This window comes from Alligator mississippiensis, chromosome 7 (genome assembly GCF_030867095.1).
Source record: "Alligator mississippiensis isolate rAllMis1 chromosome 7, rAllMis1, whole genome shotgun sequence".
NCBI classification, from domain to species: domain Eukaryota; kingdom Metazoa; phylum Chordata; order Crocodylia; family Alligatoridae; genus Alligator; species Alligator mississippiensis.
In genome coordinates, this window is record NC_081830.1 from 84316821 (window position 1) to 84332114 (window position 15294).

Consider the following 15294-nt stretch of genomic DNA (forward strand, 5'->3'; position numbering starts at 1 on the left):
ATATGATCTTACTCTAACTTGCATCACTCATTAGCATGCAACTGTTGGCTCTGGCTAGGGCCCAGTTTTCTGCAAGTAGCTTGTTAACTCGCACTGTGCAGCTTCCATCAGCTGAGAGACTAAGGGCCTTGTTATACAGTAATTTTGGGTGGCTTCTGGAGCTCTTAACTCCTGGATTGTCAGCACATTTACGCCTTAATATAGTTTAAAGTGCTTACTATGCTGCTCAAAGTGATGCCACTCCAGGGCAGGATTATCTCTTGATCCACAAAACCCAGCTTTCCATTAAGATGTGGCCACTCCCCACAGATGTGCTTGAAGGTGGTGTGACTGCTTCAAACTCCAGGCTAGCACTAAACTGATCAACATTTGTGCAGCTCACAGCATAAGGTGTAACAAGGTCCTAAATCACCCAATGCCCAGGGATCCTTAGACAAAAACTTACTCCTGTGGCAACTCTTAACTACCCAACCTTATCTCCTCACCTCTGCAGGTAACTTCCTCTGCCAGATGTGCAGCTGCTTGAGAGGTCAGGTGTCATTCCTGATCCAATTATATCTAGGAAATACTTACTTCCTTTCAGATGGCTAGCTTGTTAATCCAATGTCCTAAGCAACCAATTTTTCCAAAGAGCTCTAGTCAGTTATTCTTTCCAAAAGCCTTTCATTAGATTTCTTCACAGCTAACACTTCTCCCCTTGGAAATGTAAACCACCATTCATAGATTATAGATTGTAGAGTCGGAAGGGACCCCAATGGATCATCGTGTCTGACCCTCAGCCCTGGCAGGAAAGAGGACCAAGGTCAGACGACCCCAGCCAGGTAACTCCTCTTGAAGACCTCCAAGCTAGGTGATAGCACCACCTCTCTTGGAAGCCCATTCTAGATCCTGGCCGCCCTTACTGTGAAAAATTTCTTCCTAATATCTAACCTAAATCCACCCTCAACCAGTTTACACCCGTTATTCCTAGTCACTCCCTGGGCCACCCTAGTAAACAGCGCTTCCCCTATTCCCCGTTGACCTCCCCTAATAAATTTATAGGCAGCCACAAGATCTCCCCTCAGCCGTCTCTTGTGAAGGCTGAAGGGATTCAGCTCTCTCAACCTCCCCCCGTAGGGTCTTTCCCAAAGGCCACTAATCATGCGAGTGGCCGTCCTCTGGACCCTCTCCAGATTCCCCGCGTCCCTCTTGAAGTGTGGCACCCAAAACTGGACACAGTACTCCAGCTGGACCAGTGCTGCATAGAGGGGGAGCATCACCTCCTTTGATCTATTAGTCATGCACCTGCTAATGCACGACAAGGTGCGATTGGCCTTGTTGATGGCCTCGTTACACTGCCGGCTCACGTTCATCTTGGAGTCAATTATGACTCCAAGATCCCTCTCTGCCTCCGAGCTGCTGAGAAGGACACTCCCCAACCTATAGGTGTGCAGGGGATTCCTCCTTCCCAGGTGGAGTACCTTACATTTATCTTTATTAAATTGCATCCTATTTCTCTCTGCCCATTGATCCAACCTGTCCAGGTCGGCCTGAATCTGCTCCCTGCCCTCTGGTGTACTAACTTTGCCCCATAACTTGGTATCATCAGCGAACTTGGAGAGGGTGTTCCCCATGTCCTCATCCAAATCGCTGATGAAGATATTAAATAATACTGGTTCAAGGACCGAACCCTGCGGGACCCCACTGCCCACCTCCCTCCAGGCCGAGAAGGAACCATCCACCACCACTCTCTGGGTACGGTCCCCTAAACCAGTTGGCCACCCACCTGACCGTGTAGGCATCCACTCCACAGTCTGCTAGCTTCCCAATGAGGATAGGGTGTGAAACTGTGTCGAAAGCCTTCCTAAAGTCCAGGAAGATGACATCAGCCTTGGCTCCCGTGTCCAGGCAGTGTGTGACCTGGTCATAGAAGGCTACAAGGTTTGTCAGGCAGGATCTACGTGCGACAAACCTGTGCTGGTTTCCCCTCAGCATCGTTTCCCCTGCTGGGCCTGCACAAATGATTGTTTTCTTTGATTATTTTCTCTAGCATTTTCCCAGGGATAGAGGTAAGACTGACTGGTCTAAAGTTACCCAGCTCATCCCTTCTTCTTTTCTTGAAAATGGGCACCACATTGGCCCTTCTCCAGTCCTCAGGGACCTGGCTGGAGCACCACGAGTGCTCGAACAGCCGTGCCAGTGGCTCAGCTATGACACTGGCCAATTCTTTCAGCAGCCGTGGATGGAAGTCATCCGGGCCTGCTGACTTGTACCCATCCAGCTCCTCCATTATATCAGAGAGTCCTTGGCTTGGGTGTGTACCTACCCATTTGTTTGGCCACTATGCACAGACATAACAAATGGCAAATAGATTCTCAGTGACTGATTACTCCTTGGATGTGGGAGTAGTATCCTCTGGAAAATAACATGCTACTGAATCATTACTATATTGCCCAATCCCACTCACACTCTCAAAAAACATCCAGCCTGCAGGCCAGATCCAAAGCCAAGTAAAAGCATTCTGCAAAATGGTCTAAGGCTTGACCTACACCAGTGCTGTCACCCCAGCACATTTTTCTGCCAATGCCAGGGTAACAGGTGGAGATGGATTGTGAGGAGGAGATGGATTATCCAGGTCAATCCCAAAGCTCAGCTGTTGGGCATGGTTTCCAGTTATTACAGCCCTTTCTACCTATGTTACGTGGTCGGTAGTCCTACGCTGTGGTCACTGTCTATGCTGCAATGGTGAAGGGTTCCCTTTTTGTCTATGTATATAATCCCACTTTAAAACACTGTTATTTAGGTTGCAAAGTCAAGGAGTAAAAAATTAGTAAAAATCAGATTTATTGTTGCCCACGCAACCTAATTCAGTCCCCTGCTGTCTGCTTTGTGACACAGCATTCGATTACATGATCACAACTTTGATTTTCTGCAGAACCCCCCTGCTTCATTCAGTTCAGCCGCTAATTCAGCATTTTCTCATTTGTGAGTAATGACTTGACTTTGTAGCTTTAATAAGTCACGGTCTTCCCGGTCAGAAGGCACCATTAAACAACCTAGTCTGACTACCTGTGTAAGAGAAGCTGTAGAATTTCACCGTGTTATTCTTGTGTTTAGTTTAATAAGTTGTTCGGGGAAAGTGCATCCCGCAGAAATGCATCAAGTCCTAGTCTGAAGTCCTCAGACAATGGGGAATCCAGCACTTCTTTGAACATTATTCTAGTTGTTAATATTCTCCTTGTTGAAATACGTGCTATATTTCTAATGTGATTTCATCTGATTTCAGCTTCCAGCCATTGGTTGCTCTTATATCTTTCTCTGCTAGATTAAAGAACCCATTAGTACCTGGCATTTCCCGTTCAGAAGATACTCTCATAAATTATTCCAGGATTCATTAAATGATGGTCTTTCAGTGATATGTGTAATATTCATTAGTGTGACAAAGAACTGGTTCTTGATGGCCTCAGGTATTATCTTTTCAAATGGCCGCACCTGGAAACAACAGAGACGCTTTGGGGTGATGACTTTACGCCACCTGGGAATAGGGAAGAAAGGCCTGGAGTACTGGGTACAAGAGGAGGCACAGCATCTGCTGGAGCATTTTGCGAGTATGAAAGGTATGTATGTCTCTGCTATGAAACGAGTCCTTTTAAGTCATAGGTTCATTTTTTATACAAACTCATTGATCCTACTCTGATCTCGGGTAGCTTCTGTCCCAGAGTGGAGCATTTACAAATCTAGCTGACCCCAAGAATTTACATGGCAACGCAGAGTGCTTAGTCCTGTAGTTCAATACTGACCTGAGAAACTTCTCTCCAAGCTATTGGTAAAACCACTGAACTCAAGAGCTATAATTAGGGGTGGAAGGAAGTTTAAGTGCCAGCTAGTCATCTTCAGTATCATGTATTCCTTTCTCTTTAGTGTTCATCCATAAGATACATGATATTCTACTAACACTGAGCCTTTGTTTGTCTCAGTACCATTTACAGCATGTCTACACAACCGTCAGGTCATGCCAGAACACACAGTTCACCTGCTCCATGCATACCAAATCCTGAAATGGTTGTAATGGAGTTGTTTTGGGGGAGCACTTAGATGTATGCCAAAGAGAGGGAGAGCTTATTGGCATGCATCCAGCGTTGCTGTAAGGTAGCTATATTACATTCTTTTCAGGGTTAAGTATAGACCAGAAGCGCTCAATCTAACAGCACCATTTACACAATGAAGCGATTTGCATAAGGTGATGCAGCTGTGGGGCTTGAGACAGCTCCACCAAGCCCATATAAACAGTAAATGCTTATGACTGCTGACCAGAGAAGAGCTTTGCCACCTGTTGGGAAAATAGGAAAGGGGCAACTGTGTGGGGTTTATTTACAGCACTACCCTTCATGTTGAAGTTCTTCCAACTTGCATAAGTAGGGAGTTAAGTCTCATCTTCACTACAAGATTTTACCATGTTCAAACACAGCTTCGAGCCACTGAGGTGGATAACACAATGCTAAGCATGATATAGTGGTCATTGTAGACCAGGATAAATTGTGTCCAGCACTGTACCAATTAAATCTAGTCTAGTCCCAAGACTTAGATGCTGTAAGTAGAGGGACTTTGGACAACGATAGACTAAAAGTTCTGTTATGGCCTAGAATGGGGCTTTTCTAAGTGCCTGGGGGTCACACCCAACACGGGACATACCTGCATGGGTTTCCTGCCATGCCATGCAGGAGTCCTGTCCCCTGCAAGCCACAGGCCCCTTGAGCTCTGGGGGCCAAATTGTCCCCAGGGGCAGGGGCAGGCACAGGAAGCTGAAGTCAGAGGAGGAAAGCGGGGCCCAGGGACCCTAGCAGCAGCTGGAGCAGGGATGGGAGTAGTGCTCAGGTTGGAGCCTTCAGGCCAAAACTTAACTCATTACAAACTGCGTGTGGTTTGTAGGCCATTAATTTGACAGCTCTGGGCTAGGATGAAGCACCTATTTTCCGAAGAGAATGCTACCAGATTTTGCCAGCGGGTATAGGATTAGATTTGTGCAAGTAAACAATTTATTTATATTTGGTCTACTGTTCGGGCATAAGATTCATAGATTCATAGATGTTAGGATCAGAAGGGACCTCAATAGATCATCGAGTCCAACCCCCTGCATAGGCAGGAAAGAGTGCTGGGTCTAGATGACCCCAGCTAGATGCTTATCTAACCTCCTCTTGAAGACCCCCAGGGTAGGGGAGAGCACCACCTCCCTTGGGAGACCGTTCCAGACCTTGGTCACTCTAACTGTGAAGAAGTTCTTCCTAATGTCCACTCTAAATCTGCTCTCTGCTAGCTTGTGGCCATTGTTTCTTGTAACCCCCGGGGGCGCCTTGGTGAATAAATCCTCACCAATTCCCTTCTGTGCCCCCGTGATGAACTTATAGGCAGCCACAAGGTCGCCTCTCAACCTTATCTTGCGGAGGCTGAAGAGGTCCAGGTGCCCCAGTCTCTCCTCATAGGGCTTGGTCTGCAAGCCCTTAACCATACGAGTGGCCTTTCTCTGGACCCTCTCCAGGTTATCCACATCCCTCTTGAAGTGCGGCGCCCAAAACTGCACGCAGTACTCCAACTGCGGTCTGACCAGCGCCCGATAGAGGGGAAGTATCACCTCCTTGGTTCTGTTCGTCAGGCATATTCTGATGCACGATAAAGTGCCATTAGCTTTTCTGATGGCTTCGTCACACTGCCGACTCGTGTTCATCTTGGAGTCCGCTAGGACTCCAAGATCCCTTTCCGCTTCCGTGCCACCCAGCAGGTCATTCCCTAGGCTGTAGGTGTGCTGGACATTTTTCCTCCCTAGGTGCAGCACTTTGCATTTCTCCTTGTTGAACTGCATTCTGTTGTTTTCTGCCCATATGTCCAAACTGTCCAGGTCTGCTTGCAGCTGTTCCCTGCCCTCTGGTGTGTCCACTTCTCCCCACAGTTTTGTGTTATCCACAAACTTGGACATTTCACTGAAGGGATCTGTTAAGTTTTTCTTACTGAGGATTCTGTCACCATCTCCTGTACCACCTCTAAACTACATGGTTCTCCTTTTATGTGTGTGTGTGTTGGTATGTGTGTGTGTTTCTACTCAGTGAAGAGTTTCTACTTGCTAACTGACACCCTCAAAATACTCTAGTAGATTGGTGAGGTGTGATGTCCCTTTGATAAAGCCATGTTGATTCCTCCCCAGCAAGTCATGTTCATCCATGTGCTGAACAATTTTTTTTTTTTAAATATTGTTTCTACCAGTTTTCCAGGACTAGAAGCTAGATTCCCTGGCCTGTGGTTCCCTGTGTCCCCTCTAGAACCTCCCTGGCAACCTTCCAGCCCTCTGGTACTGAGGCTGTTTTTAGTGATACGTTGCACACTACAGTCAGGAGTCTAGCGATCTCAAATCTGAGTTCTTTCAGGACTCTAGGGTGAATGCCATCAGCTCCTGGTGATTTGCTGCTCTTCAGTTTATCAATTTCCTCTACAACATCAACTACTGAAACCTCATTTTCGGACAGCTTCACTGACTTGTCCCTAGAGAGGACTGGATCTGGTGAGGGAATCTCCCTAGTATCTTCCACAGTGAAGACAGATGCAAAGAATGCATTTAGTTTCTAAGCAATGACCCAACTGACTCCCTGGTGGCCTTTGGCATCTAAAATCATAGAATCATAGAAAGGGCTGGAAGGGACCTCAGGAGGTCATCTAGTCCAACCCCTGCTCAAAGCTGGACCAGCCCCAACTGGATTATCCCAGCCAAAGCTTTGTCTAGCCAGGTTTTCAAAACCTCCAAGGATGAAACTTCCACCAACTCTCTGGGTATCCTGTTCCAGTGTTTTACTACTCTCCTTGTAAGAAAATTTTTCCTAATATCCAACCTAAACTTCCCTTGCTGCAACTTGAGACTCTTGCTCCTTGTTCTGTCATCTGCCCCCACAGACTAGTTCCATCCTCTTTTGAACGCCCCTGCAGGGACTTAATAGCTGCTATTAAGTCCCCTCTCAGTCTCTTCTCTAGACTAAATAAGCCCAGTTCCCTCAGTCTTTCCTCACAAGTCATGTACCCCAGCCCCTGAACCATTTCTGTTGCTTTCTGCTGGACTCTTTCCAACTTGTTCACATCCTTTCTGTAGTGGGGATCCCAAAACCGAACACAGTACTCCACATGTGGCCTCACCAGTGCTGAATAGAGGGGAATAATCACTTCTCTTGACCTACTGGCAACGCTCCTACCGAAGCAGCCCAGGATGCCAGTAGCCTTCTTGGCACCAAGGGCACACTGCTGGCTCATATTCAGCCTCTTGTCCACTGTGACCCCCAAGTCCTTTTCTGCAGAGCTGCTGCCCAGCCAGTCACTCCCAGCCTGCACCAGTGCAGGAGACTGTTCCATCCTAAGTGCAGGACTTTGCACTTGTCCTTCTTGAACCTCATGAGATTTCTTTTGGCCCAATCTTCCAATTTGTCTAGATCACTCCAAATCCTAGCCCTCCCCTCCAGCATATCTATTACACCCCACAGCTTGGGGTCATTGGTGACCTTGCTGAGGGTGCACCCCATCCCATCTTCCAGGTCGTTGATGAATGCATGAACAAAAACGGACCCTGGACCAACCCCTGGGGCACTCCACTGTATATTGGCTTTCAACTAGACATCAAGCCATTGATTACTACTCTCTGAGCCCGATGCTCCAGCAAGTTTGCTAATGTACTTAAAGAAATGTTTATCATGTCTCTAGCAAATTTATCCTCAGATCTCTCTTATTACAGTTTTACATTTGCTTTGCCAGTGTTTATGCTCTTTTTTATTTTCTTCATTAGGATTTAATGTCCACTTTTTGAAAGAAGCCTTTTTTCTACTTGTTGCCTCTACAAAATTGCCATTAAACTCTGCTGGCTTGCTTTTGATCTGCTTTCCATTTTTTTTTTTTTTTTTTGATTTTCAGTATGCATTTATTCTGCACCTCCAATATGGTGTTCTTAAGCAGTGCCTATGCAAGTTCCTCACCTCTTTAGGCCCCTTTTGACTTCCATATAACTATCTTCTTCATTTTGTTGTAGTCTCCCTTTTTAAAGTTAATGGCTACTGTGGTAGCTTTTCTTGTCTCCCCTGCTACATGGATAGGAAGGTCCCCCAGGCCTTAATAAACCCAACTGCATTATGGTGACTATTACAGAGTGGCTCAGTACCACTTACCCTTTGCATCAAATCCTGTGCACTACTTAGGACTGGAGCAAAAATGACCTTTCCTCTTGTAGTTTCCAGAGCTAACTGCTTCAGAAAGCAGTCTTTTATAACACCAACAGATCTGGTCTCTGCATTCCAGCTTGATGTCAGAGTGACCCTGTCTGTTTGGGGACAGTTGAAGTCCCCTGTTATTACCACGTTTTCTGCTGTTGCAGCCTCTCTCAACTCCCTTAGCACTTCTTACTTGCTGCTGCCATCCTGGTCTGGGGGGTCAATAGTATATCCCTAGATGTAGTTTTTTACTATTGAAACCTGGGATTTCTATCCACAGAGATTCTATGGTGCATCTCTTATTAGCTGAAAAAAATCTACCCTATCTGATACAGTGCAATCTTTGCTTTCCAGTGCCAATTCCCCACCACTAAGACTTTATCATTCCTGTATAATTTGTATCCCATTGATTTTTCTCATTCCACCATGTTTCAGAGACTCCAATTATGTTGATATTGTTATTTGCAGCTAAGTATTCAAGGTCCCCCACATTTGATCTTAGACTTCTAGCATTACCATAAAAGCATGTATACTTTTTATTGTTGCTTGGTTGATTACTTTTGTGTGACTTTTTACATATTAAAGGTATTTGCTTGTGCTTGTCCTCATCCTGTTTCTTATCCTTATTTTTTATAATTTCACCCTTGTAGGGGGTGTCAGGCAAAACTGTGCACTGTTCTGCACCTGTTGGCTTTCTCCCGGTTTTAGTTTAAAAGCTGCTATGCCACTTGTTTAGTGTTATGTACCACCAGTTTGGTACAACTGGTGAAGACCATCCCTTCTGTACAGGCTTCCCTCTGTTCCAAAAGGTCCCCCAGTCCTAACAAATCTAAATCCTTCCTCCCCACACCACGGTCTCAGCCACACATTGAGACTCTGTATAGCTGGCCCTGTGCATGGCAGTGGAAGCATTTCAGCGAATGCTACCAGGGAAGTCCTGGACTTCAACCTCCTACTTAGCAGCCTAAATTTAGCTTCCAAGACTCCTCTGTTATCCTTACCCACATTGTTGGTACCCACAAGCACCGTGACCTCCACCTGCTCCCCAGCCCTCCTTAGCAGCTTATCCACACATCTCGTGAGGTCTGCTGCCTTTGAACCAATCAGGCAAGTCACCACGAGTGCTGACAGACCTGCAGGCCTCTGTCCTAGTTAGACTGCAGAGTGGGAGGATGACATTCACCGAGAAAAGCAAATCCAAACATATCCAATATTAAGCAGAAGAGGAGTAGCTGTGCCCCCTGATGCTTGCCTGTTGAGTCAGGGGCAGGGATGGAGCCTGCCTGCAGCAGAAGAGCTGTTCCTTGTCCCCAGCCCCGTCCACCCCCCCAGTGCTGCCTGCAGGAAAGGAGTGGGGTAGGAGGGGGAGCAAGCGAAGGACTGGGGTTTGCCCAGCCTGAGCTGGGGGTGGGGGCTGTGGCAGGAGGGCTCCAGTCCACCCAACCTGCCTCCAGCTCAGGCCAGGCAAACCCCAGCCCAAAGCTTGCTCTCCCTCCCTTCCTGCGCATAGCCCTAGGGACAAGGCTTGGCTGCATCAGCCTAGCCCCAATCACAGGACAGATTAACACTAGGGAGCACAAGTTCCCTAATGCACTCCCAAGTGGAGCGCCTTTATCTGAACCCTCATTTGCTAAGGGTTAATTTGTCATGTGATCAGCCCCTTTAAAAGTGCTGTGCATTTGTGTCATGGCATGACTGTAGAGCACTTTCAAAGGGCCCATCGCGCACTAAATGTAACTTCTGCCTGCACCCTATGTGGTCCTCTCGGCTATCACAAGCTCAGCTATCTATGTGCTGCCTGCCGCCTCCTATCCTGTGGGGTTCCCCCCTTGGAGGAGTTTCCTCAGTGCCAGAGGATGCTGTAACAAGAGCACTGGATAGACATCTTGAAAACAATTAAAATCCAAGGAAGTGAAGATTTCCCCCCTGGACTCTAGCCTCTGCCCCATATACCAGAAACATAATGGGATAGCCCTAGAGCTAGGAGTAATCTGTTTTAGCAATGCCTTTTTTAAAGAAAGCTTAGTATTGGATTAATATTGCTTAATATTGAATATATTTGGGTTTGCTTTTTAGTGAATGTCATCCTCCCACTCTGCAGTCTAACTGCATTCGGTGAAGTGTTCACTATCTTCTCTCCCCAGTCAAGGGAGGAATTACATCAGGAAACATTCATACTGACAGCTTATTATTGCACTTGTAGAAAAACCCCTGGATCCGTGTTTCCCTCTCTTCCACTCAGTCTCAAATGTAATTTGTGCTGTGGTTTTTGGATATCGCTTCCCCAGTGAAGACAAAAACTTTCATCGATTGCTTAAAGCCACTGAGACTCTCTTCAGATTTACTGAGAGCCTCGGTCACCACGTGAGTAAAATACCTGTTGTCTTTTTTCTAAAATAGAGCATGAGAAAAGTAAACGCCAGAAGTGATGACTAAAGACTCTAGACAGCACACCTGACAGCAAGCATGCAGACATGCATGGCCAAAGCAGCGCTGCAATAATGGCTGAAGCACTTAAAAACTGGCCCTCAGAAATGAGGCTGCTCTTTGAAACATTACTTTTCTGAAGTGCCTGGATGCTCCGCCAGGCCTCCTACATACAGCATGGGGAGCGGAGCCGAAAGTCAACGAGTGCTCTCCTGTCCTCTGCACTCACCTGCCCCCAGGAACCTTCCCGAGCTGAGGGGCATTTGAGATCCCTGCTGTCCAGCCCCTGACTGCAAATCTGTGCTGTTGCAAGCTTCTGATTCTGCAGCAGGAGGAGGCAGGGGTTTGTGGAGTGCAGTATTCACAGTGCTTTTAATGCATGTCTATCCATGGCCTAAAACTCTTTTAGATGATGGGACTCAATAATGTCCTTCTCATTCTGTCTTGAATGGCTGACTCCTGCTTCCAAAGGGCTCATCATGCCAGCCTCTACTGCCAGCTGGCCTCATTTTCAAACAGGCACCCTTGCGCTTTCTCCCATGCTCCTCCAGCTTGGGATGGACCCTTCATTAACACCACAAGGCTGCCTCACTCGTCCATGCCAAAGCCAGCACCAACCCCTTTGCTGCCTCCTGCACTGAGACATCTCTGCAGCTGGGGGTCTGAGCAAAGAGGCAAGTCCCAGGGCAGCAGGAGGGAAAGGTGATGAAATAAAGTGGATTATATTGAGCTACTGGGCAAATTAGTTGTTAGTATATTCATTTTAAACATGATCTTTATTGTAATTATTGGATGAGTTTGCATATTTATGTAATTCATGGATATTATAAAAAGGAACAGTAGTTTTAAAATAATTCTCCTTTGCTGTCATGACTACAAAAAATTTGACAACTGATCTGCTAGGATCCCTTCCTGTGATTGTTAAGCTATGTCATCTCATTGTCTTCTTAAGCTCCTCCATATGGAAGCTCCTTATGCTCCTCCTTAGACTGTAAGATCTCTGGGATGGGGACTGGCTTTGTTTGGTGTTTATAGACCACCAAACAGAATGGAGGTCCTGGTCATGACTGGAGCACAGGTGTTATGGTAATACCAATACATAATTACGATAAATTTAATGGAGGTGGGGTATGAAGTGTTACTGGCATAGGCTGGACTGAGGGTTAGTATGAAGATGTGAAGAAGGAAAGAAAAACAAAGAAAAGTGCTGGCTGACCTGTGATGAAATAGTGAAGAATGTCATACAAGACCGTGATGAGACCGCATCTGGAGTACTCTGTATAGTTCTGGTCACTTATGCTCATGATCATAGGATCATAGGAAAGTAGGCCTGGAAGGGACCTCACAGGGTCATCTAGTCCCACCTTCTAATTAAGACAGGATCAGCCATGACTGAACCATCTGAAACCAGCCCCTGTTCAAGGCAGGGATCATCCCAAATAAACCATCCCAGCCAAGCATCTGTCCAACCTGCTCTTGAAAATCTGCAAGGATGGATATTCCATAGTTTCTCTAGGTAGCTTGTTCCAGTGCCTAACCAAGTACCCTCATAGTCAGAAAGTTCCTCCTAAATTTCCTCTGCTGCAGCTTGAGACCACTGTTCCTAGTTCTGCCCCCTACAGCCACAAATAAAAGCCCATTCCCATCCTCTCTATAATCCTCCTTCAGGCATTTGACGACTGTTATCAAATCCCCCATTCCAGCTTCTCTTCTCCAGACTAAATAACCTGAGTCCTTTCAGCCTATCCTCATAAATCGTGCTTCCCAGGCCCCTAATCACAGAGTACTCCAGGTGAGGCCTCCCCAGCGCTGAATACAGCAGAAGAATCACTTCTCTCAATTTGCAAGTGACACTCCAGTTAATACAACCCAGGATGCTGTTGCCCTTTTTTGCAACAAGAGCATGCTGTTGGCTTATGGTCCAATGTAACCCCCAAGTCCTCCTCTGCAGTATTGTAGCCTAGCCAGTCATTCCCCAGTCTGTATCTGTGCATGCAATTATTATTGCATAATTTTTCTGACACAATACCAAATATGTACTCATTTATTCCACTACAAAAGTTTCTCTCTTGTATAATTCAGCTTTTAAAATGATCTTAAAAGATCCCAGTCCTGTCAAATGAATCATGGGATCTCCCATCTCTCTCCACCATAGCTATATGAATTAGCTCCCTATATAATACACCATCTTCCGGGACCTCACAAGAAAGCCTTATCTGCCTATGATGTCCTAAATTCTTTTGCAAGGATGGAGATCACCAGGCATCTGGAGAGAGGGATACCGGATGAGCCACAGGATTTCATTGACTTCTACTTGGTTGAGATGGAAAAAGTAAGTGACTCTGCTACACGTTCATACATTAGTGGAGTTTAAGGCTGGGGGGACCATTAGTACATCTTGTCTGTTGTCTGTTTCCAGATTTAGCAGTTACTTTTTTGTATGTAATGTTCTTATGCAGTAAGTCTTGTTTTATATACCTTACTGAGTGCAGAGAGTCAGTTGAGAATTACAAGCATCCCTTTTTATGGAAATGGCAGACAAATATGTCTTTTCATTTGCATAATTTCTGGGGAAACTGGAAATCTGGCAAGGACTTCCTCCAATAAAGTTGAACAATCTGGTCAGGTTATAGGTTTAGACTTGTCCAGGAGAGGAGCCTGGGGAGCAAGATCCAGTCTGTATCCAACAATAGGCAGCTGTAGACTGTAGGGGGAGCCTCGAACTTCTGGGATGCCCTACCCAAGGATTGTGACAGTGCTGCAATTGTAAAAGAGGAAAAAATGCAATTGCTATCTGTTTTGTATCAATAGTAGTATTATGTGTAAGACATGGGAGATGACAGTGCCATCCAGCGTGATACTGGGTAGGCCTCCTCGAGTATTGTGTGTAGTTCTGGCCTTTAAATTTAAAGAAGGATGTGGGGAAGTTAGAGAGTGTCCAGGGGGCTCGGGGGGAGGGGAGAGGAGGGGGTTCAACAAAAATAATAAAGTGGCTGGAAGACAAACTGTGGAGGGAAAGGCTGAGAGAACTTAGGCAAATTCAGATTGGGGAAAAGACAATTAACGGGGGGCATGGTTGCAGTCTTCAAATATCTAAAAGGCTGCAATAAAGGAGAGAGGGATCAACTTTTCTCCTAGCAGACAGCAGTAAAGCAGATTTAGAGTAGATGTCAGGAAAAAACAGTGAAGCAGTGGAACAGATTGCCCAGGGGAGTTGTGGAAGCTCTTTATTGGAGGTTTTCAAGAAAAGGTTGGACAACCACTGGTTGGGGGTGACTTAAGAATAGCATTCATGCATTCAAGTTGGGGGTTGGACCAATTGACCCTTGAGATCCCTGTAACAGGGTCCCCTTTGATCTCCATTACAAAGAAGGAAGGAAAAAAGTGGAAGGCCCTTTAAGAGGGAGAAAAGAGATAGGGAGACCCAGCCCTTGCAGGGACGTAAGGAAAAGACTCCCTTTAGGCTCTAGAGGCCTGAAGAAGGCTGGTGCTAGGTAACCCCCAGCTGAGACTGCTTGCATTGAGAGGAATGGAACAAGCCCCAGGAGGACTGATAGCAGACCAAGAAGACATTGGGATGATGGTGGAGAGGGTAGGAAGCTGCATGCAAGGAGACCCAGATGGACCTCTGCTCAGAGTAACTGTGCCCCTCTGTAAGTGAGGCCCTTGCCCAGCGACCCACTCACTGAAATAACACTAAGGCATGGCAGATCATTTGGGAGAAGAAGCTGAGTGGGAGGCCTGCTTTGGGGGAGGACCACAAGGACTAACCACACTGGAAAAGAGGGTACTGGCGCACATACCCCATGACTCTGTGAGCATAACTAGTGATGTGTCATGAATAACACACCTCAATAGACATTATGAGAGAAGTACTTATTTATACCAAGATCAAGAAAGTTTCAAAATGTGTAAACCCACAGTCCAGAACTTGGGATTAACCATTTGGTACAGCCAGAGGATGAACAATGGTAGGTGCCTGCTGTGTTATTTCCAAAACATTTCCCTCCATTACTGTTTTTAAAGTGGTTTTGTTTGGTTACATTATGGACAGTGCACAATGCAGTTGTGGAGTTGCACTCAACCCATTTCAACAGATTGTCCTAACTTGTGGGTTCTAACCTCAATGTTTGGCTTATCTTGAGGCTAAAGATGGATCCAAGTCTGCATACGATGAAGACAACTTGGCTCATTCTATAGTTGACCTTTTTTTGGCTGGGTCGGAGACCACAGCTACTACGCTGTACTGGAGCCTCCTCTACATGGTGGCCTATCCAGATGTCCAAGGTGAGAGGGAGGGGACAAGGATGCGGGGGGGCAGCAAAGGCACGCGGGGGGGCAGCAAAGGCACCAGTCGCAGGGCTCAAGTGCCTATATACTAATGCTAGGAGCATGGGGAACAAGCAGGATGAATTAGCGCTCCTGCTTGCACTAAACACCTATGACTTAGTGGGGCTAACAGAGACCTGGTGGGATTCGTCCCACGACTGGGCGGTACATATTGAGGGCTATAGATTGTATAGAAAGGACAGGTCGGGGAAGAAAGGGGGGGGGGGTTGCACTTTATGTCAGTGAGCAATATACATCAACCCTCATCAAGACAGAATCCAAGGTTAAGGAAGTAGAAGGATTGTGGGTTAGGCTACATGGGGGGCAA

The 15294-nt window shown here is 46.4% G+C and overlaps 1 protein-coding gene and 1 long non-coding RNA gene across 2 annotated transcripts in view; one reads left to right on the forward strand and one right to left on the reverse strand.

Moving 5' to 3' along the window:
• LOC132251452 (uncharacterized) overlaps positions 1-15294 on the reverse strand; it is a 157774-nt gene that overhangs the window by 58873 nt on the left and 83607 nt on the right. The window lies entirely within an intron of this gene.
• LOC102562236 (cytochrome P450 2J6) overlaps positions 1-15294 on the forward strand; it is a 30558-nt gene that overhangs the window by 3707 nt on the left and 11557 nt on the right. Inside the window, exons 3-6 of the mRNA XM_006262924.4 lie at positions 3447-3596; positions 10414-10574; positions 12793-12969; positions 14783-14924. Coding sequence (XP_006262986.1) covers positions 3447-3596; positions 10414-10574; positions 12793-12969; positions 14783-14924 — 630 coding nt within the window. The remainder of the gene's footprint in view (positions 1-3446; positions 3597-10413; positions 10575-12792; positions 12970-14782; positions 14925-15294) is intronic.